General features: G+C 41.0%; 1 protein-coding gene across 8 annotated transcripts in view; it reads left to right on the top strand.

The window, feature by feature from the left end:
* FCHSD2 (FCH and double SH3 domains 2) overlaps positions 1–13,514 on the top strand; it is a 254,725-nt gene that overhangs the window by 79,659 nt on the left and 161,552 nt on the right. Inside the window, exon 4 of one of the 8 annotated variants that reach the window (XM_065581772.1) lies at positions 93–193. The exons of 6 other annotated variants lie outside the window; for them this stretch is intronic. In XM_065581772.1, coding sequence (XP_065437844.1) covers positions 173–193 — 21 coding nt within the window. In that variant the 5' untranslated portion in view covers positions 93–172. Of the gene's footprint in view, positions 1–92; positions 194–13,514 lie in introns of those variants that run through there. One more of the 8 variants, XM_042850569.2, reaches the window with a different exon arrangement.

The raw sequence follows: 13,514 nt of genomic DNA, 5'->3' as shown, positions 1-13,514 counted from the left end.
TACAATGCTAACACTGTTTAGTCCCTTCTATACACTGTCTGGCCCAGACCAGATTAAAAACCTGTTGTTCTTTGTTTTTGTTTGTATTGCAGTAAAACCTAGAGGCCACTGACCAAGGACCAGGGTCCTATGGTGCTAGGCATTGTCTGCATATGTAATGAAAAGATAGTCCATGCCCCAAAAGGCTTACAGTGTAAGTATAAGACAAGGGATGATAGGTGGATACAACAGACAGCTAGAGGGAGGACAAGCTCATGTATATTAAAAATGCCAATGTTGTCAGGCCTGGGACTGCCTTACAATAATTAGGGCATTAACTTTTTAAATCCTTTTCTTCCTCAGCCCAGAGGTATGTCAAAACATTGTGGAGGGATTACTACAAGATTGACAAAAACACTTCTAAACAAAAATCTAGAATGCTTTAGCGAGGACTCATTACAAAAACTCAGTATACTACTACTGGCCATTTTCTAGTTGTACTAGAAGTATTATTTACTGTAATGAAAGCTACATTAAGTCTCGATTCTACGAAGCTGTTAAGCATGTACTTTAAGGGCTTTGAAAAATGGGGATAGACTTAAGCATGTGCCTAAAGTTGTGCTTTGATTAATTGAAGCCTATATGAACAAATGCATTTTTTGATACAGATTCTTTGCTATTTTTATTTGTTTGATCTTTAGTTTGCAAAATTCTGTATTTGTCAGTGGAGCTGCCAGTCAGTGTGAATTAGTGATGATCTACTTAGTTCAGAGTCCTTTCATTTTTAAAAATATTTTTAGGTTTAATAGAGGTTTTCCTCTTAACATTTTGAAGATCAACTCTTTACGTACTGATCTTGTCCTCCATTTGCAGCTCTTATGTAGATATTTTTATACCTTGCTAATCACAACAGTATTAGTGTGTCTAGTACACTTGAAAGTTCTGAACTGACTTTTAGAAAGTGTTCCCTAACAATTTGGCATGTGACTGTACTATAGTTTATACATATTAAATATGTAATATATTTGTTAGGGAAAATTCCATATATTTTAAGATAAAAAATTAACTATGCACTTTCATTACATAGGCAAATATGCTTTTATATCAGCTGGTAGTTACTCAGTGACCTGGTTGTGAGTAGCACTATTTCACAAGAGTTAAGTATAGCATTAGTATTATTCAGGAACCAAAGATTTAACACAGGCCATGATTTGTATTTTTATTTATATATGTAAAATATAATTTATGTGAATTCACATACTTATGATTTTGGTAAGTTAATAGTTTGTGTTCAACAGACACTCTCTCCTTTCAAGTTTGACAGATATCCTTATAATAAATTTTTTACTAGCAGCATTCATAACATAGTGCCTTTTCCAATTTACAGTATCATTAAGTGGCTGACAGATTTTTGACAGGAATGAAAGCATTTTTCATATTGATTGCAAACAAACTAATTGAATGGGAGGAAGTTAGTCTGGGGATTTTGAAAGAAGCTGAGCAGTGGTTTTCTTAGCTTTGCAGACAATCAAACATAACTATTAGTAACACAACTCAACGTTTTCATTTACCTGCCCAAAGTATAAAGGGCTGAATTACAGAAAAATAGATGTTCATGTTCTTCTGTGATATAAGAAAGTTATGAAATACTTGGATACCCAGGATGTATTTCCAGTGGGAAATGTATTTCTGCTTTTTCTTCCAGACTTTTTCCAATGTGCTCATGAGAAGATTGCATTTCTTACCAGATTATTTTGCTTCTGTTTCAATAATGTGTCCTGAAAGATAGACATTATAGCTTTCACTTGAAAATTTTGTGACTATTTTATTTATTTTTAGACCATATTATTTAAATGAATGCCCTCCTCTTAATATAGGTGGGGACAGAGTTGTTGCAGTGTACTTGTAGAAGTCATAGCTAGTTAAGGAGAAAACAAAATGGCTATCTTTCTTCTTAGAAAAAAGAAGTGTAATACGTTTAGTGTGTGCTTTTGTAATTTTGGAAAGCACTTAGATACCATGGTGATTGGCATGTGGAGGATGGGAAATAAAAGGTGAAGTTGGACAAAGCTCTTCAGGCGATGGTGGTTTTTACAGGAAACTAATTAATCCAAAGTAGCGTCCTGCCCCTTTAAGAGCTAAGCCAAATAAAGCCCTCCAAAGAGGGGCATATACATAAAACAAAAAGGTTGCTTGGCTTCTCCTATTCTGCCTTGACAACGCTAGGGCTTCTTCCACTTCAGGATTCCTAACCCAGTATTATCCTTCACTTCCTCTCTGAGCCTGTTTTCTCTTTGGAGGGAGACTTAAGAGAGTTGCAAATTCCCCACTGCTGACCCAACCTTACTGTTGTGCAGATCCCTTTGCAGCAAAGTTCTCTTGTGCCCCAAAGATTGACTTGTCCTTCCTTTATCTTAGTCAGAAACAAAAGATTGAGATAATGGTATAGAGGGATAGGAGGGTTCCTGAAAAGATGTATGGACCAAAGATCAACAAAAGTTCCCATAAGTGGCTTTATATCTTTTTCTCTTGCTTTGTGTGCTGTTAAATGATGTGCATAGTGTCAGCTTGACGAACACTGTTACTGGCTTATCCTTTGCTTTCTTGGAAAGAGGTTCCATAGAGATCAAAGGAGGGAGACTAAAACACAGCTGAACTCTCAAAATATTTGCTTTCTGTCTGATGCTTCCTGTAGCATCACTAGATACTGTGCTAGATCTCCTCTTGTTTGGAAAAAAAAATGTGGCTCTAGGTATAGACACCACTTCCAGAAGCAAACTGTTTCAAAAGTCCTTTGATGAGATAAATCTCTTCAGTAAGGCATTAGAAATAGCTCTAAGGATTCCTCTGACGTGAATAATAATATACCCAACAAATTTTTGGCAAGAGACACTCTAGGAGTTTCAAGTCATTTCACTGTAACTTCCAGCTCTACCAAATCTTTCCAGTTTTTCCCCTCTTTCAGTGCACCAAAATCAGGAAATTCTTTCCCAACACGAGCAGGGAAGACTGCTTGTTTATGTCCACCTTTCCCTGTGAGGAAGATTAAAGAACTCATTCTCAACTTCAGCTAACAACACTTCTAATGGAGTTTCTCAGACAAAGCCTCATAAATTTTCAAGATCCACCCTTCTTAATTTTCCCTTGTCTCCTCCCCCTCAAAGTAATGTGAAAAGACAAGGATTTCTAGACTGAATAGCGTCTCCTTTCCCTTTTATCAATAATCAAATCCCATCTAAAGGGAGAACCTCTGGTTTCTACTCCAGATTCTTCCTGATGATAAAGATCTAGGACCTATCCATGCTCAACTTCTCCATGCTCAAAACTAATTTCAGTATGGAAATGTATGATCCTTGAAATTATTCCCACCCCAAAGGTTTCTTGTATCCTAGAGATTGCAGTTGGGCTTTATTTAATTTTCTAGTCTGTACCTATCACCGACGTGTTTTATGAATAAGAATAACAAATGTCTTTAATATCTCTGTTACTGTATTATTTTAGAGCAAACTCTTCCATAATATGTTTTTTAAAAGTGTATAGACTAATAGGATTCTGTAGCGGCAGGAGCCAGTGTTATGTGAAAAAAAAAAAAAAAGGCTTTGCCTTACAAGTATGCTGCTTCTGTTGGTTATTCACATAGGTCTACAGTTTTCATAAGCAAAGTCAAGATCCAATATTTCTTTTTTTTTAATTATCTTTTTGGCTTTGTACATATATTTTTACAAATAAAAGAAATGAAGGGTACAAATGCAATTTTCTGTTGAGCTTTGCTATTCTGATTCTCCGACAAATACATGTCTCACCAAACAGCTACTATCATAAATCTTTATTTTTTTAGAGTATGTTTCTTCGGTAATTTTCTAATAAAGGAAGAAACGGACCCAGTCTGATCCAATATGGCATTTTACATTGCTAATAGGCAAATATACCAACTCTTCAAAAACGCTATTTTTAAGACATCCTTTTCACATTGAATGAACATCCCTAATACTTTAAAAAGACATTCCAGTGATGTATGGCGTTCCGTTCTTTGCTACATATGTTTCAGATAGCTCAGAAGACACATTTAAAGATTAAATGAAGGACCGCATGGTTTATGTTAAGTTGTGTGTGTGGCTGGAACCTGCAAAGGGTTGATGTAAATGTGTGTGAGTACTGGCTAGTCTAATAGGTTGTTGAACTGTTTACATAAAAATCAATTGACGTGCTTTGAAACTAACTTTCTAGAATTAGAAAGCTGAGAAAATTTGAGATTACATAGCAGTTTTACTAAAGTAGGCACGGATAGTATGTTTTGCTGATTTATTAATGAATTAGATTTAAAACCATCTAGGCTTTAGGTTTTGAAGATTGCGTATGTTCAGGTAAAATGTATAGCTTTGTATGGAAGCTTTTGCAAAGAAAATTACAATGAACACTGCAACCCACTGGATGACTCAGTAGAATCAGACAGTTGCTACCTTTTTAACTTGTTGCATAACAGCGGGGCATATTTTAATGAAAATTGTATGTTTGTAGTCATTTTTCACAATTCTCTGTCAAAGAATCTTGTTCAGATATCTCTTCTAAAGATTTGATATATAAATACCTCCAGATAAGATTTTTGCATTGGAGCAGAGTTCCAGGCTGTCTCTTGTGCTGCTAAGATTTTTTTCCACAGATAGAAAAGTCAGAATTGCTGAAAGGAAAAGTGGTTCTTTTAATAAGCAGAGACTGCTACTCAGTGTGGGACCTGCACTCCATCAGTGCTCCAGAATTCACTGCTGGGCATCAGAGCATTAATTTTTTTCTGTGCGTTTCCATGCATGGCATCACCCTACCTTAATGTAACACATTCCTTGGCTTTGCTGCTAAGCTTTCAGCCATGAAAGTTTTAAAGTCATTAATTCCATTTTTTACAGCATTTTGTAGTGACAAGTGAAAGGGATTTGTTCTTAATAAGAGTTGTTGGCTCTGACTAGCTGTGTTCATATTTGGAGATTGCTTTATATGTCCCACAGTAATATGAAATTGTCAGGCCATGTCAGAAGAAAGCAATGAGGCAACAGATGTAGTTTAATTAGGCCACAACTTACTTCAGCAAAAATATCTGAGTGTACAAGAGAATAAATTGTACAGTGTAGGTTGACATTCTTTCCTTAATCATTTCCATCTATTTGAGGGGGGACTGCTGCCAGCTCCTCTCCCTTTCCAGCCTGGTCCCAGTCAGCCCAGTGTTGTGACCCCACTGCCCTCTCCTCAGACAAGGATTAAAGGGGCTGAATGAAAAGGAAGGGGGCTCAGCTCCCTGCTGTACCAAATGTTAGGAGCCCTGAATCCCTTCCCCAGCTTTCTTAAGGGAGGCTTTCCCTTAAATTCTCTTCCAATCCATTTTATCTGATCACTGTGTTTATTCCATAGCAAGTACCTGTGCTGGACTTCTGCTACATTTTTTTTTATTTACTAAGTTGCAATGTTTAAACCTAACCTCCCTTCCCACCTCACTGGGTCCCTGACGCACTGTGAGGAAGCCTTCGCAAAAACACCCACTCCACTATGGCCAGTCTGAGGGTGAGGGAAAAATTCCTAGCCCGAAGGAAAAAAGGTGACTAGCATAATGCCCACAGTTCTACTCTGGTTCCATGGGTAGGAGGGTGGGTGTTAACAGCCCAGTTGCAGATGGCTTCTCCAGAACTACCTGAGAAATAAATACCTCCTCTCCGTGAGTCATCTGGAAGGGTAGTGTCCCCCACACCTGGTCTGGCCACTTCCTGTTCCACCTTGCTCCATCCATGTGAACCTTCCCTTCCTTCCCCTTCTGCCACCAATTGTAGAGGGAGCCCTTATGAGGTAAGAACCCCTTTTCTTCCAGCCAGCCGGACAAAGGACCCATTGCATACAGTTGTGGTGAGCACATTTTAGTTGTATTCCTATTCCAGCCCCCACAGTGGGTTTGATTCTCTGTTTCCAGCAGGCAGGCAGAGGAAAATATAGAAACATTGATACCACTATGTCATTTAATTACAATAGAAACCAAAGGCACTAATCAGGATTGGGACCCAATTGTGTGATGCACTGTATAAATGGACAGTGGAAAGGGGTGGGGGGTGTCAGAGGGCAACAGCAATAGATTACAAAGAATAAAGTGCACAATGTAATGGTTCTGAATACTGTAAACTTTTAGTACAATAATATAAAAAATTGCTATCAAATCATGTCTACCTGTGCCCCATTAACAGTCCCTTCCCACCAAAATTGTGAAAAAGTGACCCTGAGCTCACTTGCTATTATCCTAATGTTAATGCATTCCACCACCTACTATGTAGCCTGTTCCCAACTGCCCCCTATCTAGAATGATTAGATCTTCTAAAAATATCCATCCCACAGCTCTATCAGCCAATTGGGCCCCCTTCATCCACAGAAACACTCCTGCCTCTGGGGTGATTGCTGTAGATAGAACTGAGAGACCAGCAGGTCCACTGGGGTTCTCTCTGATTGATGTTGATGAGCAGCATGGACATGTCCTTTCAGGTGTCAGTTTGAAGGGAGTGGAAAGTCGATTGATCAGTCCTGGGTGCACATTATGATGCCGCTGGTATCAAAGGGCTATGAAAATACTACTGGGGGCAGCCCATTACTTAGCATCCCTGTTACCTCTTCTCTCCCACACCTTGCTCACCCAACCATCATCCTGCAACCCCACAAAACAGCTGAGAGTCTGGAACTGCTAATATCATTGGTTCTCCTGAGGCTGGAAAAGTGCTACTGAATATTTCCTACCTGGCAGTTCTAGAGCTTTCTTAAAGGGCCACTCCCCCCTGGAAACTCTTTAGAGGACTCTAACCCAAGAGGTATTCCTGAGAGGGAAGAGAATGGCTACGAGACTTTTGTGCTCCCAAAGTCCTTTCTCTGTTCCTTCCCCTTATGATGGCAGCAGTCATTGCTTCTGAGTCTATCCTGGGGACTTCTTAAAGGGCGACTCCACTTAGTATTGTAGAGGATATTTTAGCTGCCAGTTGTTCCCTATCTCAATCCAAGTAGAAGATATTTTAGGCTATCAGTTTTTTGTTGTGTAAATGTTGGCTAAATTATTTTCCTCTCTAAGATTTTTTTTTTTAGTTATTTTGAGGAGTCTACATAAAGAAGGGCCTGTTTGCCTTCCACTCAGGTTTCAACTCCCCCCTCCTTCCCCCCACTAGCCAGAATATACCACACTCAGTGAATATTCAGTCTAGTTGCTAAATCCTGCCGAGTAAATGCAGCAGCACAGAAGAAGCTGTGTTTAATGGTTTTGTTATTCTGCAAGCTCCACAGGCAATTTGGCTTGAGTACAGCCCAGCCCTCCCCTCATGCAGTTCTGCCCAGCTTGTTGGAGTTTCCAAGAGGGAAAGTATCCATTCACAGGCCCAGAATCAATTCCTCTGTGGTAACAGAGCATCAGATAATGCATGTAGAATACCATGCTTCCAGGGGGGATCCTCTTCACAAGCGAGTGCATGTGTCTGGCATGTCTTGTCCCTCCCTGTTTATGGCACATAAAAGAAAAACCTCTTTCCCCATCCTCTCAAGTTTTAGAACGTGAGAACTCTTCATGCTCAAGCATGGGCAGACCCATGATGCTTATTTGATTGTGCCTTGCCTGAATAGTTAGACCTTTAGGGGTGTGGGAGAAGGAAGCTAACTCTAGAGAATTTCTTGCAGGTGTAAAGTGAGGGAGATTTCAGAGTAGCAGCCGTGTTAGTCTGTATCTGCAAAAAGAAGAACAGGAGTACTTATGGCACCTTAGAGACTAACAAATTTATTAGAGCATAAGCTTTCGTGGACTACAGCCCACTTCTTATATGCATCCGAAGAAGTGGGCTGTAGTCCACGAAAGCTTATGCTCTAATAAATTTGTTAGTCTCTAAGGTGCCACAAGTACTCCTGTTCTTCTTTTAGTGAGGGAGAGTTGTCTTCTTCATATAAGAACCCAGGAGAGGAGAGATGAACACAACAATACTGGGAGTCAGACCCTTCTTGTCTTTCTTGGAGATCAGTTATTCTCTGAGTAATGAGAGCATAACCATTTGAGCAGCAGTAAGCTCACAATGACATAGTAATTGTGAACTATGCTGTAAGAAATGTTTTTGGACAACGTGCCTCTCTGTCCCTCACAAACTTGGAAGAAGAGGGGTAATTAACTTTGTTTTTGTAACTTTAATAGATTGGGTCCCACCTAGAAGAGTCTGATATTTATTTTGCATTATAGTCCTCCAAAGTGTGCTAGAGTAGTATATCCCTCTCCTCTTTCAGCTATTGACAGTCAAGTCTTGGGTCACAATGAGGTCTTTGGGCAGGTTCTGTCCTCTGAAGAAATGGAGGCCCTTTGTTCACCCTTGCTTGAGACAGCTGGTTGGTCTGAGCCCTCTTCATTATGGAAATCATATCTGAGCTGTAGCGAGATATGGGTACGGGAATGCCTGGATGAGCATAGTTGGATATCAGTCAGAGTAGATTTCCAGTTTGTCTCATAAATTCATGATCATGGACCCTGGTGAAACTTTTTCGTGAAGAATTGTCATGTTTGAGATCTGCATGGTGGGGATTCAAGAATAGCTTTCTTATGTGTTCCAGGTGGGAAAAGGCTATTTATGGTAGTGCCGAAAGCTACGTGCCAATGGCCACTGAAGCTCATGTGAAGGGACAGGGGAGTTACCGGGATTAGTGTCGACTCTTGTATGAGGAGAGGTACTTTGTGCATATGAGGCAGGGACATGCCTTGATACTGTGCTCATCTGCCTTTCTTGTAAAGGTGAGACTCTTTTGTTGTAAAGATTCTGTATGATAAAAACAATATAACTTTTGGTGCATTTCATACAATGTGTCTTGAGCTTAAACAAAATCCGGAACAGTATGTTTTTAGCATCTCAGCTGTTTTCAGTTTTTTGCCTCATGGTGATGTGCCAATGTGAAGATCTGTCTTTGGCTACATCTACACTACAGGGGGGAGTCGATTTAAGATACGCAAATTCAGCTACGTGAATAGCGTAGCTGAATTCGACGTATCGCAGCCGACTTACCCCGCTGTGAGGACGGCGGCAAAATCGACTTCTGCGGCTTCCTGTCGGCGGCGCTTACTCCCACCTCCGCTGGTGGAGTAAGAGCGTCGATTCGGGGATCGATTGTCGCGTCCCAACGGGACGCGATAAATCGATCCCCGAGAGGTCGATTTCTACCCGCCGATTCAGGCGGGTAGTGTAGACCTAGCCTTTGAAAATGCAACTGCTACTGCTAGTAGTGCTATTCTTCCTAGAAGAGGTTAGGCTAGATAGATTTCAACAACGTGAAGTCACTACAAGTACAATGAGGAGAGGATTATGTAGTGAATACCTTCAGGAGAGTTGGCATGTATTATATTAGTAAAATCTATTTGTGTCATTTACTAATTTTCATTATTAAATCTGAATGGAGGAAAATTAACACTTCCAAATTAACATTACATTCAAGATGGCAGAATAATTATTATTCAAAATGGCAAAATAATGTCAATGGTTCTCCTTCTCTGCAGAACTGCATTAGTGTTTTCTTCAGAGTATGTATGGTCACGTTTGCAGAGAATATTAGCAAAATCTGCAAGATTTACCTTACTTTGTCCCCTTCCAAAATCATTTTCACAACATTATTTTCATACTGTATTGTTAACTTTAAAAAAAAAATTCTCATATCAAGGCTGTCAAACTGGAAAAATGTCCTGTCCTATGTCCCACATTACTGAACCTGCGCGCTGGTTGCAGTACCTGGTCAGTTTCCATTCCAGGCTGTAGAACAAATCTAAATTCGACCTCTGCTTCTGTAACATGTTCTAATCCCGTGTTATAACGAAACACCCAGAATTTCTTAGTACTGAACCTGGTTTAACTGCAAATGTAGACAAAGACAAGCTGTGTAGAGCACTACATCACAGGCCAACTCTACACTAGGAAAGCTTTATCAATATAGCTATACCAGTGTACTATATAAGCCAGCAGTCTCAAACATGCGGAGCTATTTCCTGTGGCCTGCCATAGGTGCCGACTCCCGCCCCCCCTCTGCCCCTCACCCCCCGACCGAGCGCGCCGAGTCCCCACTCCTCCGCCTACCTCCCAGCGCTTCCTGCGCCAAACAGCTGTTTGGTGGTGCTTAGGATTTTCCAGGAGGGAGGGGCAAGGAGCGGGGACGCAGCATGCTCAAGGGAGGAGGCGGAGAAGAGGCGGTGCCAGTGCGGGGATTTGGGGAAGGGGTTGGAATGGGGCAGTGAGGGGGCGGGGACTTTACGGAAGGGGTTGGAATGGGGGCAGGGAAGGGGTGGGAAGAGGTGGGGCGGGGCCGCATGGAAGGGGTGTAGTGCGGGTTTTGCAGTCTGTTACTAACCAATTTTGAAGTTCTCAGCTATTTTGACTTGACAATTGGTGTACAATTGCAGAAAGGTGTGTATCTGTGCTGTGCCAAGAGTACTAAACCATTGTGATATCAGAGATAACTCAACCAATCACCACCCTTACTCAATAGCTAATTTGCATGCTATAGTTCATTGGTTGTTTGAGGGAGACTTCGCAGATGATGGATTATTTGGCCCGACTGCCACACCCTTGTGCCTAGCTGCCACTTCACATATCAGCACAACCACTTACACAACAACACAACCAGCAAGTCCAAATACAGATAGCCCCTCACCCTAGCACACACCCCTTATTTGCCACCAACACAAATCAACCAAAATCTCCCAGCACTACACAACCCAGGCACAAATCAACACAGCTTTCCATCACAACACACATTTGTCCACCCTCACTCATACTTACCATAAACTTGAGTGGCTAAGTGGCAAGTTCTTTGCTAGTAAGCATATATTGGGCTACTGTGACAACGCAATAAAAGTCAGTAGAAGAATCACTGTAAGATGCTATACAATTTAAGGGTGTAGAAAAAAGGTATATATTATATGAGAAACAGTATGTGACCCTGTAATTAAAAGATTACATGAAAACATATAGTCTCAAAGGGGCAGAGAAAAAGTTGTGTGCGCAACCCTAATTTTGGCACGTGTGCTTAACTGTGCAGTCTTAACATTCTAATGTGGTACAAGTTGCAAGCAACACTGAGATTGGTTTTGTCTCAGGATATCAAACCTAATATTGATGCTCTGGTTGATGCAAAACGCTGCCAGCTAAGTGGCCAAAAATGAAATGACTGTCAAAATTAGCACTGACTTTTCGCATTACAGTTTTAAAAAAGTTAATACATTGACTTTTAATAGCATACTATATTACTCTTCATTTTTTTCATTTTTGACTATACTTTTGTATCGTTGTATGAAAAGGTTTCAGTGATGTGGCCCTCGGGCCAATGTACTAGTCCTCATGTGGCCCTCATGGTGATTTGAGTTTGAGATCCCTGGTATAAGCAATGCGCTCCTAGTGTGGACTCAGCTTGTACTTGCAAAACTGCACCTTTGCTTGGGCAACATCCTCCCCCGAGTGAAATAAGCAATACCAGCAAAAGACCCCAGGGTTCCCATTTCTCCTCTGCTCTAAATAGATTTATAAAGCATGCATCACTATACTTAGTGGTAAGGCCAATATTTGTAAGGAGTGTTTTTTGTTTTAGAAAATAGCCTATATCTTGGAATTAACTGCATTTACCTTAATTATACTTAACTATGTCAAGTCTGAAGTTTAGAGACAAGGTGGGTGAGATAATAACTTTTATTGGACCTATTTTTGTTGATGGAGAGACAAGCTTTCAAACTTACACACAGCTCTTCTTCAGGTCACTTGGACATTCCAAGGTGCAATCCAGACCAGTGAGGGGCTGTGTCCCCCTTGCCCTGCAACCTTGGCTGCTTCACAATGCTTTGCTGCTGTAGCTCCCACCTGGACTGCACACAAATAGCCTGCAGGCATGCAGGTCGCACCCTAAGTGTCTGTGTATAGCCACAGCCCTGGTCCGGGCAACTCTGACCCCAGTAACCTATCAGCAAACACTAGCCACACTTTAGCTTCCAGCAGTCATGGTTAACACTCGCAGGGTGACCCCAACACACTTCCAGTCCCTGATTTCCCCTCCCTGCCCGCCCAAAAAGTGTGTTCTACACTGTCCAGCCCTCTCCTGGACAGTCCAGATATATTAGTTCTGTTGCCCCTCTAAGCAGGTTGATATACAATAGTTCACAACACTGGATTAGTTTTGATTAAAAAGAATATAAAAAGTTTATTTAACTACAAGGAGATAGGTTTTAAGTAAGTACCAGTACACGGCATTAAAGTCAGAAATGGCTAGAAGAGAAATAAAGATAAAATGCTTCCTATTACTAAACTTAAATTAGACTTTGTTCCAGGTGAAGTCCCTTACCACGTTTCCAGTGACATGGCTGACCAAACTCTCAGGCCAGAATCTGCTCTCGAAGCTCCGTGTAAGCTCAAAAGCTTGCCTCTCTCACCAACAGAAGTTGGTCCAATAAAAGATATTATCTCACCCACCTTGTCTCTTTAATATCCTGGGATCGACACAGATACAAGTTTGAAGTGTTACATTCAAGCTCTTGTTTATCTAAAGGAACCCCACAATGTTAAGACACCAAAGAACATTTCAAAAGGTACTGTTTTAAACATCCTTACAAATTTCTTTCCTGGGCAAAGTTGTAAGGGAAGTGAGTATAGGGATTCTATGAAGCCTCACGGACGTAAGTGCTATTCTGCAATGGATTCATTGTTACAAACAATTCAATAAGCCATACACATTAGAAAAGCTGGTAATAAACACTGTTCTTTAGTTACAAAAACTTAACCACCCTCTACTATTTGAGATAAAAACGTCTCATGGTAGTTGTGTATAGAACCATGCTTCTGTTTTCTGAAAGCTGCAACCACATATCGGAGGCAAATTGTTCATACACTATAACCACTGCAATTAAACAATTAACTTTCCTTTGCTGAAGTCTATTTTCTTCATATATAGCAGGGGTAGCCAAACTGTGGCTCAGGAGCTATGTTTTTACCATTTTACCTTTTACCATTAAAGTGAGGCTTGCAAGCCCCCTCTGCCCCCCGCCTCCATTCTTTGCCTACCAGATGGCGGGTGGGAGGGGGAAGAGCTCAGGATCTCTGCCTTGCTGTGGGGTGATGGGGTAGGAGCCTCTGTCCAGCAGTGGGGGGGGGGAGGGATCAGGTCTTCAGCCCTGCGGGACACACCTGCTGGGGCTCGGGGCTTCAGCAGGAGTGGGGCTGAAGCCCTTAGGGCAGGTGTGCCCTGGCTCTCGAACTTCTAAAGATTGTCATAGGCGGCTCGGAAGGCCAGTGACTTTGGCCACTCCTGACAGCCTATGAATGAATTTTCAAGGATGTCTAACTACATGAAAAATCTGAAGAGGTTAAACTTTTTCAGCTTGGATACAAACAAAATACAAATTCAAATTGGGGTATTTTTTGAATGATCAGTAAACCAAAAAAAGTGATAAATTTTCCTCAAACTTTGTGGGAAAATTCTCTCTTTCAGAGTAAACCCAGCATGGTTCAAGACCAAAATTTTTGCAAAGGATG

This window comes from Chrysemys picta, chromosome 1 (genome assembly GCF_011386835.1).
Source record: "Chrysemys picta bellii isolate R12L10 chromosome 1, ASM1138683v2, whole genome shotgun sequence".
Lineage (NCBI taxonomy): Eukaryota > Metazoa > Chordata > Testudines > Emydidae > Chrysemys > Chrysemys picta.
The sequence above is the reverse complement of the archived record's forward strand: the minus strand, read 5'-3'. Positions and strand labels throughout refer to the sequence as shown.